The sequence below is a fragment of the Penicillium nucicola genome, assembly GCF_028828085.1.
Source record: "Penicillium nucicola strain IBT 29836 chromosome Unknown utg000010l, whole genome shotgun sequence".
NCBI classification, from domain to species: Eukaryota; Fungi; Ascomycota; class Eurotiomycetes; order Eurotiales; family Aspergillaceae; genus Penicillium; species Penicillium nucicola.
In genome coordinates this window covers 4068951-4088932 of record NW_026643134.1, presented here as the reverse complement: position 1 = coordinate 4088932, position 19982 = coordinate 4068951, and the positions used below count along the sequence as shown (strand labels likewise).

The following is a 19982-nucleotide window of genomic DNA, read 5'->3' as shown; positions in this document are numbered from 1 at the left end:
TTTGTCTTTCTTTTTTTTTTACTAGCATTGCAGGTCAACTTATAATATAATACACAAAGTTATCAACTTATAGTCACTTTGACCCCACGTATGCAGTTTAAGAATTAAAACTAGCAATCAAATAGTTCTTACATATCCTCTAATAGACATGCTTTTATACAAAATATCTATCAAACTAAACAATAAACACCGTTTTTAGCAAAGTAGAGCCAACACCAAGAGAAGCTGCGTCATGTCGTCCCGATCATCCAGGAACGGAACACCATTTTCGGCTCCCGACCATTCTCAACCCACCACACCTCTCTCTCCAAACGGCCCAATTTCCACGGGTGCAACCACCCCAATACATTAGCCCAATTCTTCAGGCCAAGCGCCCGGTCCATCCAACCTTCTCCGACCCCTTTGATGTCCCCCCTCAGGGCCGGACAGCCAGCCCGCCACGATGGACACGACCGAGCCGCGGCGCGGGGGATCAGAGGACTCCGTCCGCTCCGATCATGATATCGCCTTCCATGAACCAAAGCAGGAACTTCCTGATGATTTACCAAAGTCTCTGGACGACCGTCGCTCTGTTCCTATATTTCAGGCCGAGACTGAAATGTACGATGCCTGGCAAGGTGAGTACGGATCGAGAAGAGAGAACGAGGAAGAGGGAAACAGAATGGAACAAGAGCGCAGCTCTAATCCTCGCAATCCCATATCTATATCCATATCCATATTGAAATCCAATGTCAACTCGCAAACTAATCACTGAAACAGGCCAATCCCAATACCTAACAACACCAGTCGCAGCCAAGCCCCTACCCTTCAGCCTGACACTCGACGACCACACCCACGACACAGAGCACGAACTCCGCGCCGCCTACGGCCACCGCGACCGCGATCCAGAAGACAGCGACGCCCGCCTGATGGAAATGCTAGCTGCCCAGGCCGCGCATCGCGAGGTGGACTCGCTCAGCGCGGACGAGGAGACCATTGCCGTTGATGAGAAGCTTACGGATGACGAGAAGCGCGATATACTCCAGAAGAGCTTGAATATGGCGGCTAGTAATGGCGATGTGGAGCGCGTAAGGAAACTTGTTCGTGGGGCTGCGAGGCCGTTCGTTGATGTGAATATGCCTGATGAGGAGGGGACTGTGCCGTTGATTTATGCTAGCTGTTTTGTAGGTTTCCCTCTTTTTTTTTTTCTCTCTCTGCCTTCGGCTCGGTGTTGGGATTGGCTTGGGGTGAATGTGTAACTGACGGTTTCTTATAGGGTCATCAAGAGGTCGTGGCTGCGCTTATTGAAGCTGGGGCTTGGGTTGACAAGCAGGATCGCAATCAGTGGAGTGCGCTGATGTGGGCTATGACGAACCGACATAAGAGTATTGCGAAGATTCTTCTTGACAATGGGGCTTCGCCGGACATTAAGTCTTCTTCTGGGGGTACTGCACTTGACTTTGCCCAGCCTGGGAGTGAGATATCCGAATATCTGCATGAGAATGGATATAATTTTGGTTCCGCGGGTATTGAGGATGATTTCTATGATGCTGGGCTGGCGCATGGCCGTTTTGAAGAAGAATTGGCTGAAAGCGAGATGAAGCGCAGAATGATGATGGAAGAGAGCGCTATCAATTTAGAAGTTGATCTATCCAGTCTAGGGCTTGACGAGAAATTCGAGGTGAGTTGGAGAGTACCCGTGTATTACCTGGCATGGACATGGACTGACTGCTGAACAGCCATCTGATGAGGATGAGTTAGAAGAAGAACAACAGGAGTTCGTCTGGGATCGGTGTCTGAACGACCAGATGTTCGTCTTCCAGGATCACGAACTGGAGCGCATTTTGGATATCATCATTACCAACATGACCCCCCAGCGGTCTCCGTCTCAAAAGCCCGTGCCTGCAAATCTTCTCTTCCTCAGTGCACGTTATGCGCATTATCATGCCAGTCCTGAGCTGCTCGCAACGTTGTTGACCTCTGCCATGGACAAGATCAATGATGTTGTCGAACGCTACCAGTGGGACATGACAATGCAAGCATTTTGGTTGTCCAATGCCACGCTACTTCTCCACTATCTTAAGAAAGATGGCGGCCTGGTAGAATCTACAGTCGATTTCCAGCTGCATCTGGCAGAGTTGATCAACGAAATCTTCATTCTCATCATTCGTGACGCCGAGCGTCGAATGAACAAAGTCCTGGATGCGGCTATGCTGGATCATGAGACCATCCCTGGACTGGAGGACGTTACCTTCCAAAACGAGTGGAATATCTTCCGCAAAAACAAAAATAAGACCCCTGAACCTGCCGAGAAGCGATTCCGGCCTCCATCTCCGCGCCGACGAGCGCAAGTATCGCCCCGAAACATCACCTCTTTACTTTCATCCACTCTTTTTGTACTTGATCTATATGACGTTCACTCGGTGATCGCAACCCAGATCCTCTCTCAGCTGCTTTACTGGCTCAGTGCTGAGATCTTTAACCGAATCATGAGCACGAAACGGTACCTGGCGCGCACCAAGGCGATGCAGATCCGCATGAACGTGTCAACACTCGAAGACTGGGCGCGCTCCAATAATCGACAACCAGAGCACTATGAAAATGGTTCTACATCTTGCACCGGCGAGACCACGATAGAAGCCGCCCGACGACATCTGGCCCCAGTCATTCAACTCCTCCAGTGGTTGCAATGCTTCTCGTCACTCGGCGACGACCACGAGTCCCTTGTGACAACCCTTCTTCAGCTCCAACAACTCACCCCCGCCCAGCTCCTTCACGCCGTCAAGTCTTACCGTCCAGAAGTCGGCGAAAAGGGTCTCACCAAGCAAGCCATGAAGTTCCTCCTCGAGATGCAGCGCGACCCGGAGATCCTTTACCGCGAGCAACAAAAACTCCACGATGAGAAGAAGAAAGCCGCCGCTGGACCAGCATCCGACGCGGCAGACGGTTGTCCCAAAACACCATCCAAGGACCACCCCTCCGACGCACCCACATCCCCCGACCCAGGTCTCTCCCCTGGCTCCGCCGGTGCCTCCTCCAGACCAACCAGCATGGTCGCCATCAGGAACGACGAACGCCCGGGCGGCGGCAACTCCGTCATCCTCGACCCAACCCTCTTCCTCCCCTTCTCCCTCCCCACCAGCACCGACATGCTCATCAGCTACGGCGCCGGCTTCGGCGGCACGAATCGCGAACGAGCCCGCAAGTACATCCCCACCGTTCCACCAGAAGTTCTTAGCCGATTCGATCGCGGCGATGCATGAACGCGCCCAGTCAATTACCATTGCCGATACCCTGTCTCTTTCTTTTTCCCGCTTTTGTTGCCACTTTTTTTTCATTCTAGGGAAATGTGCGATGCGGGGCTTGCATGGCATGTTGGCATAGGCATCGTTACGTCGAGTATATATTTTAAATGGATCTCATCTGCATCTGTATCTGCATCTGTGTCTGTATTGGTGTCAATTTGGTGCCTAATATCTTAGTTCCATGCACACTGTACTGTAGACGACATCGGTGCATGTCTCTCGCTTCGGTGAAGCCCGCTCCGCGCACTGATGGTTGAGTTGTCTTGGCTTAACGTGTTGGGACAGGGAATGAGCATGGCGTTTTCTCTCTCTCTCTTTCTCTCCGCTTTCTCTCCGCTACTGGCTTAGTCGATCGCACGTCAGCTTATCAGCTTTGCCTCGCCAGGCCCGCCCCAGGGCCGCCAATGGATTCCACCGGCACCTGCATGTATACCCACAGGTCGGGAGGAGGTGAAAGGGTTCAGCGGACAGATTCATCTATGATTTGGGAGGGGGATCTCGTTTCATGTTCACGATTCTCATTTCCAACACTTGAGGACTTCGATCTACCTGTATGTTATGTATCCAAGAACCTGATCTATGCCAGATCGTCTCTCCAGTACCTGCGATGGACACCCGACAGTACGGATGAACAGCAGCAGCAGACCATGCATCATAAGTTGAGACTTGCCAAGCTATGACGCTGCAATACGACCGCTATTCCACCGAAGCGAGCGTGAGGCTCTCAAATAGGAGATGGGCGTTCTCCATTGGGGGCAGCGGATTGCTCTTTTCCCAATGAAGCCACCACTTCTGAAGTAAGTCGAGCCGACGGGCCTGGAGAAATCGACCTATTCCGATCTCACTATCGAGATATATGCATCTCGTACTTGGCACTGGCGTTCCCTTTGGGCGTTCCCCTTTGTCTGAGCTGTACAATTCGACTTCGGAACCTAAAATAGGAGTGGATCAACGCTTGCGCATCCCTCGAGATATGCCGAGTGTTATTGGACTGTGAGATCTTGCTTATTCGCACATTGTTCTTTAGTCTGGAGATTCTTCTATATTCCCGCTGGGAAGTCGCTCTAAATGACTGTCTCTGTCGGATAGCCCTAATGTCTCGGTCTCGAAGAAACTCTTAATAGCTCCATGTCCCATCCTCGCTCTTGGGAAGCAATTGGCTTCGGACCGACCCGCGATGTTTCATCGGTCCAGACTCTCCTGTTTCAATCCCCGTTTCGACTGTTATAACACGCGCGCATTACGTACCTATGGGGCTTTGCCCCAAAGAGTACGTCGTTTCCTAATCGGGTAGCTCTGCAAATCTTCACAGGCACCGCTCCAGATCTCTGCTTCTCTCCTAACCCTCATGTAATATTCTTGTCAGGCCCGTCGCGGCTGCCAATTCTCTTCAACTATGAAACTTACTCTATCACAGGGGAACAATCTCCATGATTCTCGTGATTCTCGTGATTCTCGCAAAAGACACAAACGACCCCGACAACTCCCAGTAAAGCCCGAGTCGTCGCCGGATGAGATACCCTGTTTTCCAAGACTGCCCCTTTCAATGGGCTCGCATCAGAATGACTTGGTCCCGCCGTCTGGCTTGCACCGTTTACCACGACCACCAAGCTTGCCGAATCCCCTTCCGCCCCCGCCGGTGGGATGGCAGGGCGAGCAGATGACCGAGTGGCTGCGAACCAAAGCCGAGGAGGATCGTCGCAAGCAAGCGGAGGAAAGGACGCAGCAGGAGAGCTTGATTCTGGAACAGCGCCGCATTGAGCAGTCCATGCTGGCGGATTGTTTGAGAGCTGGGGTGCCGTCCCATCTGCTTCCGTTGATTTTTGCCGCTTTCCAGCGTACTCCTGCTTCTGTTCAGGGTGCTGCGACGGTGCCGCCGGTGTCTGCGGTTCCAGAGCTTCAGCAATTGTCGGCCGCGACTAGAGCTGCTCCAGTCCAAGCTCCGCCTCCAGCGTTGCCTCCAGCTCTGCCTCGATCTCAGCCGCCTTCTTTGTCTTCTGCATCGGCACAGGCTCCACAGCAGAGCTATCAGGGACCAGGGTCTGCCATGAACCCGCCGTCTCAAGCTCAGCAGCCGACACAGCCTGTACAGCAATCACCTGGTGAGTTCACGTCTGTTGTTTTCAATCAGCATATATTGCGACAGGTGCAGCACCATTGGCCGCGTCTGAGGCTTCGAAGTAGATGGCTGCCACCGTTGAATTCCCCAAGACCACACCCAAGACCAAATGTACTTTGCTCACACGACCTCTCAGGCTTCAGACATTCATTCCCTATCATTGGCCCCGACTCTCGCCCCCCTGGATCAATGGAGCTCCAGGGCCCGTCTCAATCATTTGGGGCACGATACACGACTACTGCCCCGCCTCATTTTTCCGCTCCTCCCAATTGGGCATGGGACTACCGACAGCCACCTCCTCTCTCTTTTCACCACTGGACTCCGCCAGAGAGTCTGCTACCTCAATCGCAATCGCAATCACAATCGCAATCACAAAATCTAACCCTGCCAGCCCATGATCCTTCCGCACCTCCAAAACCACCTGCATCCAACATTCGTCCAGAGCCAACCTCTCCAGTTCACAAGCGAAAAGACGAGAGATCACATCAAAAAGTACCTCCTCCATTGTCTCGTATATCTGGGTCATCCACCAGGCCACAAGATTCAAGTGACAGCTCGCGAGACATCTGGTCGCAGCCTCATCGGCGCCAGATCAGTGATGTGTCTAGCACAGGAGCTCGTGGGAACGACGAGGGCGAGTCTTCTGAGCAGTTCTCTGACTTGACACCAGCTCCGACCGATATATCGAGTACCCAGAACACTGTGGACTCTGCTCGAGGTGCCAGTCAGGCCGTCCAAGATCCCAATGTGGGACGTCAAAACGTGTCTTTCACACGTCAGTGACTGGACCGACTACCCAGCTCAATTGGAGCATTGGGGTTTCATTATTCTCCTGTTATGTCTTTCTGTTTGTCTCTTTTCTAATCATCCTTAGCTATTCAGCGTGTGAATATTCTTTATGGGTATAGATAGGTGCATCCTATGAAAATGGGCCTGGTGCATATGTTAATGTTTATGTTTATGGATTGGGGGGGAGCTTTATTCTTGCATCTGGTTTCAGGGGCAGTCAATAATACCAAGTACTGGCAATCATCATATCTGCAACGGAATGTGTAAATGCAAAGAAACATAAGGTTAAAGTCTCAAACTCTTGGCATATCCGGTATGACATCGCCACACGTCATAGCCGGGAGAACCATACAGTAGGAAAACCTGTAAACCTGAGCAATCCGGGGTACGTTATATATTATATATAGCTTGGGGTTTCACTCTCATTCCTCATCTCCACACAACACCTCACCCACCAATTTCTACCTCCCCCTCCCAGGTGAACAACCAACAACCACCCACCCACTATATACCAAACCTACAACCACACCACCACCACCCAAAATGGCAACAATCCAACGCCTCCGCAACACCCTCCAGTCCGGAACCACCTCCTCCATCCTCCGTCTAAACAAGGCCCAACCGGGACTCATCTCCTCCCCACTCAGCAAACCAACAACCCAACTCAAACCCCAAACCCGAGGCTACACCCAAAAACAAGACAAAACACCTCCATCTCCGACAGATCAAGCCTCGCCCTCTCCCAACCACCCAATCCCCTCAAACAATGCCAAGCCAACCTTGCGCGATGGCAACCAGTCGCCCATTGCGGACGACGAGGGTAACCTGAAAGACGATCTGCCTGAGGATGTCAAGAAGCATAACGAGGAGATGGAAGATCGCTATGATAAGCCTTATAACCATATGGGTGACAAGGGCAGTCCTGAGAGCAACTTTGAGAGTAAATGAGTTAGCGTTGAGGGTGTATTTTACTCTGTTTATTCGGTTTCGGGGTGATGGCGTTGGCTTTGGGATGGAATCTAGGAATATGGATTCACTGTACATGTATGACCTGTGGATTCGGTCTTGTATTTCTATATTTGTTATTTAGTATAGTCAATGTGAATGAATCAAATTCAATCAGGGTTGGACTTTTTGAGACTATGTATTGTAGGGGAAGAGAACAATACTATGTCGACAGAGTAGAAAGTTTCTTGAACTTAGTGTTGTACTTCAGGGCTATGCTGTGATCTCTACGTGTTACCGAGTTGACAAAAAAGTGAGTTCATGGAAGATCAATTGCTGAGTAGATCTAATGTCTGTTCTGTGTACAGCGGAAGACTGTTCCATTATGGGTTAAAACCCCCAATCGCCAGCGAGAATAAGATAAAATGGAAATGAAATAGCGCAATGTAAGGTGAAGGTGCGCAGATCGTCAGCTGACAGGCAGCTTGGCCAAGTCACCCTTTCCGTCCTTAATCCAGTCCTTGTCGACCAGGTTCTCACGCTCACCATAAAGCTGCTTGTAGGCACCACGGATAGTTCCGTCGCTGACGTGAGCGACCTGGGAGATCTCCTTCGCTGTCTTGCCGTGACCCATTAAATACGAAGCCATGTAGATACAGGCTGCGACAATGGAAAGGGGAGAACGTCCGGCCAGGGAGCCAGAGGCAGTGACACGGTCCGAGAGTGAGATAGAAACGCTAGTGACCTGGTATGGGAGATCGAGAAGGTTGCAGAAACGGTTGCAGAGGTCGCTGGGCTTGGTCGAGGTGGTGGCCGTGTAGCCCTCATTGGGATCCGCGACTCCGCCGCTCTGGACGGTAGCGTTGTAGCGCTCGATGTTCTGGGAGGTGAAGAACTTCTCCAGAGCCTTGTAAATGCGGCCAATTTCCTTGCGGGTAACCTTAGTCACGGCGAAGATCTCAGTGAAGGTACGTGGGACCTTGCACTGACGGCATGCGATGAAGATGCACCCGGCAATGATAACATCTTGCGACTTTCCCTTGAATGCCTTGGCATCGTCTACTACCTTGAAAAGATACTTGGCTGTGTCGGCCACAGTCTTCTGGATGTTGAAGCCGTCGCACAGGGCGCCGATTTCCTTGTAAGCGGCCATGAGCTGCTTGTTCGCCTTTTCGTTGGACTGCTTGTTCTGCGCGCGGTACAGATCACGGGCACGGTGTCCCGATCCTCCACTGGCAATGCTAGTCTCCAGCTGAGCACCGTTGAGCAGAGGGTTCGAAGCGTCTCCGACACGGGAGGGGTCATCGTTGTTCTGATCGTCGTTGGAGAATGTACGCCATTCGGAGTGTACGTCGATCTCGCGGTCTGCAAGAACAAGACCACAAGAGCCACAGACGGTTTCGTGCGAGTCGGGGAATTCAAGGTTGGGAGGAACCTCCTTGCATTCGGGGCAGAGGAGGTGGGCGGAGAGGTTCTTTTTCCACGGGGCCGCGGCCTCAGCTTTCACGGCAGGAGAATCCATCTTGAGTAATTTCAGAGAATGTTCAAATCTTTCGGTGCGTCTTTTTGCGATAATCTTTGGGGTTTTGCGAATATTGTATTTGCGGTTATAATAGCGAAGAAAGAGTGGCGAATACAGCTTGGCGACTGTGTAGCGTTAAAGAAAGAGGGCCACCTGGAGAGGATCCCTCAGGAGAGGAACAAAGATGAGATAGCGAAATGCTCAAAGCCACTGTTTTCACAGCGATGTTAGTCCAAGATCTCAGAGCAAGTGCTTTGTGTCAAGGAACCATGGCAGTGTTGTATGGCAGAGGCCTTGAACAAAGCCATGCATAACTGGAACATAGAGGCCATTGTTACCTTTTACCGATCAGGCCCCTCGGGGTTCGAAGGTTCACCCCCAGTCAGAAAGAGCCTTCACCAGTCTGCGCTTTCGAGTCGAAAGTGAAACAGAAACCTCGCCTCAGCGTGTCCAGCCGCGTTGAACCAGTCAAGGTCTCCGTAAGAAGGTCTCTCACGAAATGGGGACAGGCTGAGGATGAGAGGATGAGTACACGAAGTCAAGGACTGGGGGAGACGGAAGGGACAATGAGAGAGTGATATGACGAGAGTCGCAGAATGAGCAAGAAGTCCGAATCGGGCTTGGTAAGCTTGTCACGTGGTATTGACAGTTCGAATATGGGCAAGTTGAGGGCTGTTGGTTCTGGATTGTTCTATGCTCACTTCTGTGGTTCTCGTCTGCTGAGCGATACCTATATTACAGAGCTAACAAACCCAACAACACCCACAATAACAAAGCAGCTATGAGCCTACTGTTACAAATGAAGAGACTCGGATGCACATGACCCGGCTGAGTCAGCGCCAAGCCATCTTTCCGAACAGAAGTCGTTTGAACCTCCAACTTCACGGAAAGACGGATCAGATCTATCCTTGAGAACCAACCCTCTTCCCTCATCTACACCTCCTCAGTCAAGATGATGTCTCAGTCTCTCCGGGCCTCGGTAAGTCCTGATTGATTGATTTCCGCCGCGTCAACCCACCACTAACGCGAAAACAGCGCACCCTCTTCACCCGTGCCTCTCGGCAACAGGTCTCGGTCGCTCGCCGCACCTTCCTGACCTCCGCCATCCGTCAGGGTATGTTTTCTTGACTGGGATATTTGTTGCCCTTGGGGCCAATATTCTTCGATCACCCTTGGATGATGCAATCGCTAACCCGAACCCACCTTTAGCCGACCCCGTCCAGGACCTCTACCTCCGCGAGCTCAAGGCTTTCAAGCCCATTCCTCTCAAGGCCAACGACGCCGATGAGCACGTCCACAAGTTCTCCGCTCCCCAGGCCCCCAAGTCTCCCGAGGAGGCCAACCTCGCCAGCGAGCTTTCCGCCTACGAGTCCCAGGAGGTCGAGGTCGAGGGCCAGGCCGCCGCCGGTGAGGCCGCCCCCGTCGAGGAGAGCTGGTTCGAGGAGGAAGAGGAGGCTCCCGCCGCCCACTAAGTGCCTTTTCATTTCATTTTAGCAAGGTCTGGGGAGATATGGGGGGACGGCTTGCAATGCCCGTGCCACAACTAATGTGGCCGCCTCTCGGGTCCTGAAGCTTGTAAATTAGACCACATTTTGAAACACTGAGATTTCTTTTTCCATTTTCTGGCCCATATCACATTCGGACGTCGGAGCATGGCCCTGAACTGAGAGGGTGGCTCAGAAGACTGCCTGGAGTAAGTATCCCATATTCCGATAATAGCCATCCTGACGGCCTAGCTCTATCATATATGTGTACTGTGGTAGGGTCTGCACAATGGAGATATAAACAATGGATTGTTGACTTCTTTGATTACCACGTGGGGTATGTATTCTACCCGTAGAAAGTAGAGGAAGCAAAGCCAATCATGATATGAAGGACTGAAAAGTGTATAAGCCCAAGTGGCTCTGAATACTATCTAACCCGTTCGAGGTTGCAAGAGAGCTGTCGCCGCCGACAGAGCCGGTGGGCGCAGCGCATGTACATGTCAATAAAGCAACTTGGATCATGACTTGTAACAAAAGACGACCGATCTACACGGTAAGTTATCTCGGGAAGAAGAAGCATTGGGTGGCAAGCTAGTCGTTGCGGACATACATGTACAGATGAGGGCGTCGATATCAAAGTCACTATTGGCACTAATCCGAATCCACAACTGCAACGGATAGATCAATACTTCACGAACACATGTTCCCAACAGCCGGAAGCGTTGCGATCGACTCGACGTGTCAGCTCTCCACATTCCTGCGGAACACCTCTCAGATGCAAGTGTGTCCCGTCCCCAAGTTGAGATTCAGCGATATCCCTGTGAGGAACCGACTGGGAACGCGGGACTTTCACAGATGTCCACTGTCCCAGAGTCACCACGCACCCACACCAAACAAAACCCAAGACTCCACAGAACCAAATTATTAGGTTTGTTCGGTTCGTTCCCACGCAGGGGGTATCATGAACACATTGGCCAAGGGCTTGTGCAATGTGATCCATGGTGTGTCGGCATGGCACTTGTACCTGGCACCAAGTTGATACATCCCAGGGAATGAAAATAAAGTATGGCACATCCACGCCATCTATCTCTATTTAAGCGTCTTATGCTTCGGCCCTGAGCAGACGCCATATCGGGAGTTTTGGGGGGGGGGGGGGGGAGGGATGGAGAATGCAGTAAATGTAATATGGAGTATGGAGTATGGAGTATAGATCGATACGCCCACCGAATCCCGTGGATCGGGAGGAGATTTCCATTTCCAGACTCGGCTACGTAAAACAGGTCCTGGCAAGAATGCGGGATCGATATACAGCAAGAGTGGCCGATGATGTATGAGCGGGCATACCTAGAACATTCCTGTACACGTAGGAAGAATGGGATACGAGCGTCAGAGTACAACACTCGGTGAATTATGCCCTTTTATCTTCCGGAGAAGATTCTATTGGCTCTATCGCGTGTAGATACCTTGCAATTGGGGCTGAGAAAAGGCATCAAGGACTCGGGCTGACGGGGGGGAAAGAGAAAGTGGAGTAGAAAACTCGAGTTGTCTCACTCTAAATGGAACGGGGTTAATCTAAGAGAGATATGAAATAATGAATCATATATTCCATGGGATCTCACAGTTATACGTGGTTTGAGCCCCCCAGTTGAACTTATATCTTCAACTTCCTCCCTTGACCTTCTTCCCTCCCTCACTTCCCCCACTCGGACCCTTGGGGAGACTCTCATATCCCCCGTCGATCAGTTGCTCAATCGGAGTGGCGCCCTGCTAAGCGCATAGATCTACCTAATATTTGACAGCCTTCTTCATCCACCCCCCTGTCTTGGAATTTTGGTTCCTATGCACGCTTGATTACCGCCGGAATACATGTGCACAGAGGAGCTGGTCTTCTCTACGCCGAGCTTCCGCCGAGTCAAGGGGAAATGACCTGCTTATAACTCCCTCATCACCCAGTTCTCCCCCCTCAAGACAATGTCTTCGCCTTCTCCCGAGACACCGAAACCGATAGAGACCCCCAGCTTCACCGATGGTAACCCCGAGCTCTCTCGTGCCGCCAGCTACACCGATCTTCATAGCCCAACAACGACAGAACCCAGTCTAAGACGCACCTTTTCCGACTATGCCGTGCCAGCGTTGTCTAAATCGCCCACCAAGGAGAGTGTGGCTGCGGGGAAGGACATCCTGCGTCGGACCTCTCAGCGCTCCAAGGATAAGCCAGCCACCGTCTCACGTTTCACATTGTCGTCATCAGAGGATTTGAAGGATTCAGAATCGCACGTCCCGGAAACAAAAGCCCCCGAGCCTGCCGTACGGCCCTCGAAGAGCCGTTCAATGTCTGGGAGAATAGTCAGTCTGGCCAGGAAACCATGGGGCTCTTCCTCTCGCTCTCCTTCCCCGTCGGCGAAACGATCCAAGCAACAAGACCAATCCCCGACTCGAGCCGGTCGAAAAGCAGACGATGATCAGCCACAGCCTTCTCGCAGAAGAACCATACTCTACAAACGTCCGCGTCGTCCTATGGTGGCAGTGGTGGCCAAGGGCCCCGAAGACGGTACCGATTCTCCGAACAGTCCCTCGGGGAATTCTTTACGGCACAGGACCTCGTTCGAAAAATTTACAGCTTCACTCTCGGTTTCAACACCAGTCTTACCACCGATGCCGAAGGGGGCTGCAGAAACGGCTGCGTCGTATGCAATTCCTGGCGGGGATTCGTCCCGGAAAAAGGACGAGCTATGGGGAATCTTTCGTGGATTGGAGGCGGACTACCAGAAGTAGGTACAGCCAGTGAGCTTGTTCCTGCAATTGCTGACCCCTATTACAGATTCCAAGCCAAATCTAGCTCTCTAAAAGCGAACGTGATCCGGACTTGTCTCCTCCCTTTTCTTGGTCGTCATCATCTCCACGCGTCCTGCAAGGATCTCCGACCAGAGGACTTGGACCGACGAGTCAACATTCTTAACAAGTGGTGGATTGGAATGCTAGAGATGCTCAATGGCAAGCATAATCAATCCATCTCAGGGACAGACAGACCAGTGTTTCTGGAGGCTGTGGTGGGCATCATGACCCGACCGGAATGGCGCATCCCATTTCCCATGGCACAGCAAAACAGTGGACCTACAGATTCGTTGAAATATGCGTCAACTTCCATGTCAGAAACTTCCGATGGCTCGGCCTCATCAGGATCGGATTTCCTGGTCGAATCGATCCATCACAATATTCGCAACATCTTTATCCAGAATTTGCTGTCCCAGATGGCATTTGTGGTTGAACGAATGTCTATGAGACATGCTCCAGCAAGCTTGGTGGCATTCTGCGGAAAGGCTTGCGCGTACGCCTTTTTCTTCTGTCCCGGAGTCCCCGAAATTCTGGTTCGATTGTGGTGTACTCCTCCTGGCATGTTTCGACGGATTCTGGTAGAATCGGCCGGGTCTCGTACAGGCAACACGCGTGCATACACTCAAGAACTCGCTCTATGCTTCCCACCTGCACTTCGTCCTCTTGCTTTCCATTCACAAGCACCCCTATTGCGGTATCTGCGACAGAAGCCAGAAACACCTCTTAACACCGCAGGTATTGTCTGGAATCGCCCGTGGGTATCTCGCTGGGCCGGGCGTGACACAGATTTGTTTTTTGTATTTGTCAAGTACATTCACATTCTGTATTCGGAGTATTTACCCCCAGAAACCGAAAAGGGCAAGCGGATTCTGGCACCTGGTTTGTTGCTGGTTCATGCACAGCTTCTTCTGGTCCTCGAGGAAACAATCTACAAGCAGTCGACACAGCAAGCATCCGATCCGCACTCCGCTGCAGCGATTACATTTGATGATTTGATTGAATCGCCTGACGCCTCGGCCTCCTCTCATCATCTTCGCAGTGGCAGCAACAGTCATCGGTCCATGGCAGAGAATCGGTTGATTATTCTACTGCGAGACTTTCTATCAGAACAATCCGCGGAACCGAATCGTTCCAGATTGCTCTTTGCCGAATCTTTTTGTGGTATCATTAAGGCTGCTGCGCAGAAGACGTCTCTGTTTGACCACAATGCGTGTTTCTTGTTGTGTGATTTCCTCGAGGAGATCATTCCAATCATCACTCGCTACGCTCAGTCAATCGAAACGGAGTTGTTTGATTGGAGCTTCTGGCTTGAAGTTTGTCGACAAATGATGCAGAGCCACAATTCGCTCACCGAGGTGCGCGTCTTCTCCTTCCTCTATACCGTTTGGGGTACATGGACTGCGACGGACGAAAGAAAAGCTTCTCTCTGTCTGGACTTCCTGTTATTCGAGCCGATTTTCTATCACTACTTCAACCACTGGAGTCCTATGGTGCGAGCATATTTCCACCGTCTTTTGTGCTGGCGGGTTGGACGCTTCAATCCCGATCCATCGTCACTCGATTCGATGATATACGAGACCCTTTCAGATCGTCTCCTGCGGGTCTGGGAGTATTACATTGGGTTTCAATCCAAGGCAGAAGAAGGCATGACGGCTCCTCTTTCTTCTGCTCCCTGCACACCGGCCCCAGGACGAAGAATTATCATCATACGATGTGACAACCAGCTCTCTCCGGTCAATCTGTTTGTCAGCTTCGACCGAGTTGTTCCACAAGCTCGTTCTGATCCGACCATGTCACAACGGCGGAATGGACCATCAGAATTGCCGAATGGAGATAGCCAGCCCGCCAAAAAGCGATGGGGCCTTCTCAAGGCCATGTTTGGCAGTTCTTCCAACGCCCGTTCTGGTGACGGTGACATCAGCACCAGAAGCTCTGAAGACTCTGATACCAATGATACAGATCTGACTATACTTTCCGATAGCAAGTGTATGGATGACCATGAGCAGACTCCAACTAGCAGCGTCGAGGAGATTGTCCGCCCGAAAACTCCTCCACATCAGCCATTCTTCTTCAAGTTCTCTCTGGAATGGATGGATCGGCCCCAGTGGCCTACCAAGAACAAAAGGCTCTTCACTCCTTGTCTTCCCGTGGCCTCTCAATTGCACGTCGAGCAACGGCGGTCTCCTTCAAAGTCAGAGTATGACACCGCATCCGAGAACCCATCACCGTCGGATATTGAAAGCGAAACAACCGCATCAGAGGGCCCGGAGGACCCCATGAGTCCCGATGATACACCCACACAACCTACCTCAAACACATGGCCAAGAACACCTGCCATCAAACAGTCTCCTTTACCCGAACTCCCTCAACCTACTCACGACCACCTTGTGCCTAGCAAATATGCAGGCCGTGCCCTTGCAGAATGGGCCCACATTGTTTCAGAATGTGACAGTTTCTTCGCCCGCCGACGTGATGAAGGCGTCCCCACTGATCGCGTGGTGGAAACCCCAACACTAGGCGTCGAAAGCTTCCGCAAATAAACCGAAAACAACATGAGAGATCCAGCCTCTCCACATATCGACGGACCATTGATAGAAGTCTCGTGACATGTTCAGACAGATGATTTTTTTTCTTCCCTGTCTGGCTCTTATTTTTTTTTTTTTTCTTTCTTCAAGTTTCACACCTCATCTGGTGTGCATGGCGGCTCTGGAGCATAGGGTAAGGCGTTGAAATAGCCTGGTGTTTTTCTCTCCTTCCTTTTTTTCCCCCTATTGGGTTTTCTTCTTCTGCGGCACTAGCGATATGCCCTAATCATACTAAGATACAATTCACTATTATCAAATGATATTCCCATCGATGCATTGAAAACGTAGAAAACGATCTAGATGTTTATGTAGACTGTCCATCTAGACAAAAAGAGACAGACGAAAAGCAGAAAAAAAACACAACCCTACTTCTGTGCCTTCTCCATCTCCTCATCAACCTTCTCCTGAGCAAGCTGCTTATTCAACAAGTAAAGCAAAGCCCCCTGGACATCCTCCCGATCCATAAACACTTCCACCAGCCGCACCCCATTCCCATGAGAAATGCGCTCATCAGCCAAAACGCTCTTCAACTCCCCAACCGTACGCGCCTGGAAGGTATTCTGAGCAGCATGCTCCTCCTCAGCCCCGAAATAAGTCAACGCATGCGAGTGTCTCCAGAACGGCACATCATTGTACGCCGCCTTGCGGCCATGGATCACGCGCTCGATTGTGTAGCCATCGTTATTAATAATGAAGATAACGATGTTGAGCTTCTTCTTGATCATAACGCTTATTTCCTGCGCGGTCATTTGCAGACTTCCATCGCCGATGAAGAGAATGGTTTGTGCCTTGCTGGGTGTGTTTGAGTTCAGTTCCCGCTGTGCCAGAGCTGTTCCTAGGGTTGCTGGGAGCATGAATCCGATTGAGAGCCAGGTTACTGCGCCGAAGAGGCGGGATTTGCTGGGTAGGGTGAAGTTTCGGCCGCCGTGGGCTGCTGTGCCGGTTTCTGTGAGAATGATATCGCCTTCTTTGAAGAGGGGGTTTACTAGTGGGTAGAAGTTGGTTTGGACTAGGGCATCTGTGTCGGGGGCGTTGGTGTCGATTGTGAGGCTTGTCTTTGGGGGACCGGCAGCTTTGATGAGCTTTGTTGAGTCGAGATTCGAGAGGATTTGTGAAAGCATGTTGCTTGCTGACATGTCGCGGAAGGTCTGGTCTTTGATTTGGATGTTGCTTCCGGAGAATGTGATTGCCACCTTGGGTGTGGGAATTGTTGTGTAGAAGTAGCTGTTTGTGTCGCTGTAGTGCGGGCCGAATGTCAGAACTAGATCTGCTTCTTCGAAGTATGCCTTTGCGGCATCGTCACCGAATCCTCCAGCGTACAGGCCGTAGACGTTGGGCAGTTGCTCGTCGGCTAAACCCTTGCCGTAGACAGATGTCCAGGTTGGCCAGCCAGTTGCTTTGATCAGAGCATCGAGTTGGTCGACAATACCGAGACCTGTACTTTCTCCGTCGACCAAGATGAAGGGACGCTCAGCCTGGTAAATCCGCTCCATAATCTGTGCCAGTACTTGAGGCTCCTGAGCCGAGCTTGGAGGAGTGGGAACCGTGATCTTTGTCTTCAAGTTTGCAGAAGATACAAGGACATCAGGCATATCATCGGGAACTTCAAGGTAAACAGGCTTATTATGGATCAATGCCTGCTGCAAGATCCAGTCGATCTTCTCCGGTGCCGAGGTAGCATCAACGATGCGGGATTGCGCAGCAGTGATATGTGTCGACATAGCAGCAAACCGACGGTAATCACCATCCGAGAAGGTATGGTGCATGAACGTGCGCGCATCTTGAAGCGGGCGCGGGGGTGTTCCGACGATGTGCACGACAGGCGTGTTCTCGGCATAAGCCCCAGCAATACCATTCAACGCGGACAGTTCTCCGACACCATAGGTAGTAATGAGAGCAGCTAGGCCTTTGACACGGCCATATCCATCTGCGGCGTAGGCAGCGTTGAGCTCATTGCAGTTGCCCACCCAGTGTAAGCCAGCCGGAGTGACGAAATCCAACAGACGGAGGTTATAATCGCCAGGCACACCGAACATGGACTCGACGCCGAGCTGTCGGAGTCGAAGAAAGAGATATTCTGCAAGCTTGATTGTCTCTTGAGTCATGATGGAAAGTGTGAAGTTGAAAGAGTTCGGAGAAACGAACACTCCGTCTTTTATAGATGTTCTCCCCCGCATCTGAATACTCCGACTCGCCGAACACTCCGCTGTTAGCCGCTTCAACTTTTCGTCGGACTTTACTCCAACCTCATGTCGTCGCGTCTGGCTGCTTGTGAGGCCTGTAGAAAGGCTAAATTGGCCTGTGATCATAAGCAGCCGGTTTGTACGCGGTGCAGCACTGCCAAGGGGATATGTATTTACAGAACCACGCCCTTCAAGCGGAAGAGGGCTGAAAAGCATAGGTATGTTCCATGCTGGAGTTGACTGACGGCCGACTAATTGTTTGACAGCCTAGAATCAAGTGAATCACCATCTTTTAATCCAAGGCGAAATCCATATCCGAACCCCGGGTATCTTGGATCATCCAGCCATGCCGCCATCTTCAAACATATTACTCCGGATGGAGATAATGTCGGAGCTCATCAGGTTATACCAGAAGCCTTGAACTCGACTTTGTTTGGCGACAATCATCTAGTGCTACAAGGTGCGGATGTTCTCAAGCATCTTCTGACGACATACAACCTACCTGCCATGAGAGACCTCGTCACATTCTGGCTAGCCAAAGGAGCAAATCTAGCCCTGGCAGAGCCGTTCGTCGCACAATGCACCCAGAGTGTGAGCCAGCTGTTCACATATCATGACGAGAATTGGCATCTGGTCTATGCAAGACGTCTCTTGCAGAATTCAGCCCAGCCATTGCAATTCGACGAGACTTCCGATCTCGCCAGTTTCTCAGCCCAATTGTTGGATCACAACTCCCGCTGGGAGACACTGGGTATTTTCTTCGCTGCTGTCACCCGGGCTACTATTGATATCGCCTTTTTTCCTTCTTTATATACCACCGAACAAGAACAATATACCCTCAAGCGGCTATGCACGAAACTCTGCGACCTTGCCTTGGAAATATCTCTCTCACTGGACTGTTTAAACGACCTCCAACTAATAATGCAATACGAGAACTTTATCGTTCACTCCTACGTCGACGGAGACCAAAGTAAGCCATACTTATCCAGTTTATCACCCCACACACATTTTCTAACCCAAAAAAGGCTATCACTCCTGGCGCAAACTAGGTGACGCCATATCCTCAACCTTCGCCTTGGGCTACCATGAAAACATAGAAGCAAAGCCAGGGATACCCAAATTCCTCATGGAGCTCCGCAAAACAGCATTCGCACGCATCTACTCCGCCGACAAGAACATCGCAATCTTCCTCGGCCGCCCACCACGCATGAACAAGCGTTTCTGCCATTTCCAAATCCCATCCTGCAAAAACGCCCCAAACTCACTGGACTGGACCGCCGACGCAGAAGCCGGGTATGGAGCCGACACGCGCTGGTCAGCACTATGTGCGTCACTCAAAGAGGAGATATGGGAGTTACTCCAAGACAAGCACGATCCGGGATGTGCCCAGAGAGCAAGGTAGATCCGATCCCACCACCCTCACCTTCCCCGAAGGGGAGAGAAAAAAAAAAGAAGAAGCAGAAGCTAAAATACCAATCCAGCATGATCCAAGCCCAAGCAACAACCCAATGGCAATCCCTCCCGCCTCACTTTCGCCTAGAAGCAAGTCTGAAGCAATGCACGCAGTCCCCCTTCCAGCGCGACTTTATAGCAAGCGTGCGCCTCCACCATCTGCACGTCCTCTTCCTGCATAGCCTTCTCCTGCTGAAATCCCCCACTGAACCCTCAGCCTCGATAATCAACACCGCGAGTCAGATGCTCACGCTGGTCGTGGAGATCATCCTGCTGCGCGACCAACTCACGAATTCTGGGACCGGGTTAATTTGGAAGGTTGCTTATTATGGGCTTCCTGCGGCGGGGATCATGTTGCTTGCTATGCTTAAGCAGTGTATTCCGCGCTCTGGGTCTGGGTCGGTATCTATAAGGACTCGGGCGGTGCAGGATCTAAGTGTTTTTGTTGCGGAGGTGCAGGTTGGGACGATTGTTCGGCCTGGGGATCCTAATTTTGCGTTGCTTGAGAAGGCTACGAGCACTATTCAGCGGTTTTTGGATTCCGGGGCGGATACGGGGATTGCGGGTGGGGAGGGTGGTTCTGCTGGTGTTGGTGGTGGTGGACTGGGTGGTGGGGATGTTGATGAGTGGGCTGGAGGGTTGGGGGTTGATTTGTGGGATTTTGAGGCTGGATTTTGGCAGTCCTTGGCGGATCATCCTTTCTTAGGGGGCATTGAGCCTGGGTTGCCGAGTGTGTGACTGTAATATTTTGATGTACAGTATCATAGATGTTACCAGGCGCGTG

General features: G+C 51.4%; 8 protein-coding genes across 8 annotated transcripts; 6 read left to right on the top strand and 2 right to left on the bottom strand.

Moving 5' to 3' along the window:
* Positions 1 to 442: 442 nt before the first annotated feature.
* Positions 443 to 3242, top strand: N7511_010124 (uncharacterized protein; the record flags this gene model as incomplete). Its single annotated transcript, XM_057132501.1, has 4 exons — positions 443 to 617; positions 760 to 1163; positions 1256 to 1660; positions 1719 to 3242. The coding sequence occupies 4 exons, from the start codon at positions 443 to 445 to the stop codon at positions 3240 to 3242; spliced, it is 2508 nt and encodes an 835-aa protein (XP_056980489.1).
* A 1588-nt stretch (positions 3243 to 4830) lies between these two features.
* On the top strand, positions 4831 to 6186 carry N7511_010123 (uncharacterized protein; the record flags this gene model as incomplete). Its single annotated transcript, XM_057132500.1, has 2 exons — positions 4831 to 5386; positions 5540 to 6186. 2 exons carry the CDS (start codon positions 4831 to 4833, stop codon positions 6184 to 6186), a joined length of 1203 nt encoding a protein of 400 aa, XP_056980488.1.
* A 549-nt stretch (positions 6187 to 6735) lies between these two features.
* On the top strand, positions 6736 to 7140 carry N7511_010122 (uncharacterized protein; the record flags this gene model as incomplete). Its single annotated transcript, XM_057132499.1, has 1 exon — positions 6736 to 7140. One exon carries the CDS (start codon positions 6736 to 6738, stop codon positions 7138 to 7140), a length of 405 nt encoding a protein of 134 aa, XP_056980487.1.
* A 466-nt stretch (positions 7141 to 7606) lies between these two features.
* Positions 7607 to 8659, bottom strand: N7511_010121 (transcription factor SUA7; the record flags this gene model as incomplete). The annotated part of the gene is made up of 1 exon (XM_057132498.1): positions 7607 to 8659. One exon carries the CDS (start codon positions 8657 to 8659, stop codon positions 7607 to 7609), a length of 1053 nt encoding a protein of 350 aa, XP_056980486.1.
* Positions 8660 to 9611: 952 nt separating this feature from the next.
* Positions 9612 to 10131, top strand: N7511_010120 (ATP synthase subunit H; the record flags this gene model as incomplete). Its single annotated transcript, XM_057132497.1, has 3 exons — positions 9612 to 9638; positions 9695 to 9773; positions 9869 to 10131. The coding sequence occupies 3 exons, from the start codon at positions 9612 to 9614 to the stop codon at positions 10129 to 10131; spliced, it is 369 nt and encodes a 122-aa protein (XP_056980485.1).
* A 1983-nt stretch (positions 10132 to 12114) lies between these two features.
* Positions 12115 to 15518, top strand: N7511_010119 (DUF1765 domain-containing protein; the record flags this gene model as incomplete). Its single annotated transcript, XM_057132496.1, has 2 exons — positions 12115 to 12914; positions 12965 to 15518. 2 exons carry the CDS (start codon positions 12115 to 12117, stop codon positions 15516 to 15518), a joined length of 3354 nt encoding a protein of 1117 aa, XP_056980484.1.
* Positions 15519 to 15928: 410 nt separating this feature from the next.
* Positions 15929 to 17668, bottom strand: N7511_010118 (alpha-keto acid decarboxylase family protein; the record flags this gene model as incomplete). The annotated part of the gene is made up of 1 exon (XM_057132495.1): positions 15929 to 17668. One exon carries the CDS (start codon positions 17666 to 17668, stop codon positions 15929 to 15931), a length of 1740 nt encoding a protein of 579 aa, XP_056980483.1.
* A 144-nt stretch (positions 17669 to 17812) lies between these two features.
* N7511_010117 (uncharacterized protein) lies at positions 17813 to 19936 on the top strand (the record flags this gene model as incomplete). The annotated part of the gene is made up of 4 exons (XM_057132494.1): positions 17813 to 17964; positions 18013 to 18716; positions 18772 to 19144; positions 19228 to 19936. 4 exons carry the CDS (start codon positions 17813 to 17815, stop codon positions 19934 to 19936), a joined length of 1938 nt encoding a protein of 645 aa, XP_056980482.1.
* Between the last annotated feature and the right edge of the window lie 46 nt (positions 19937 to 19982).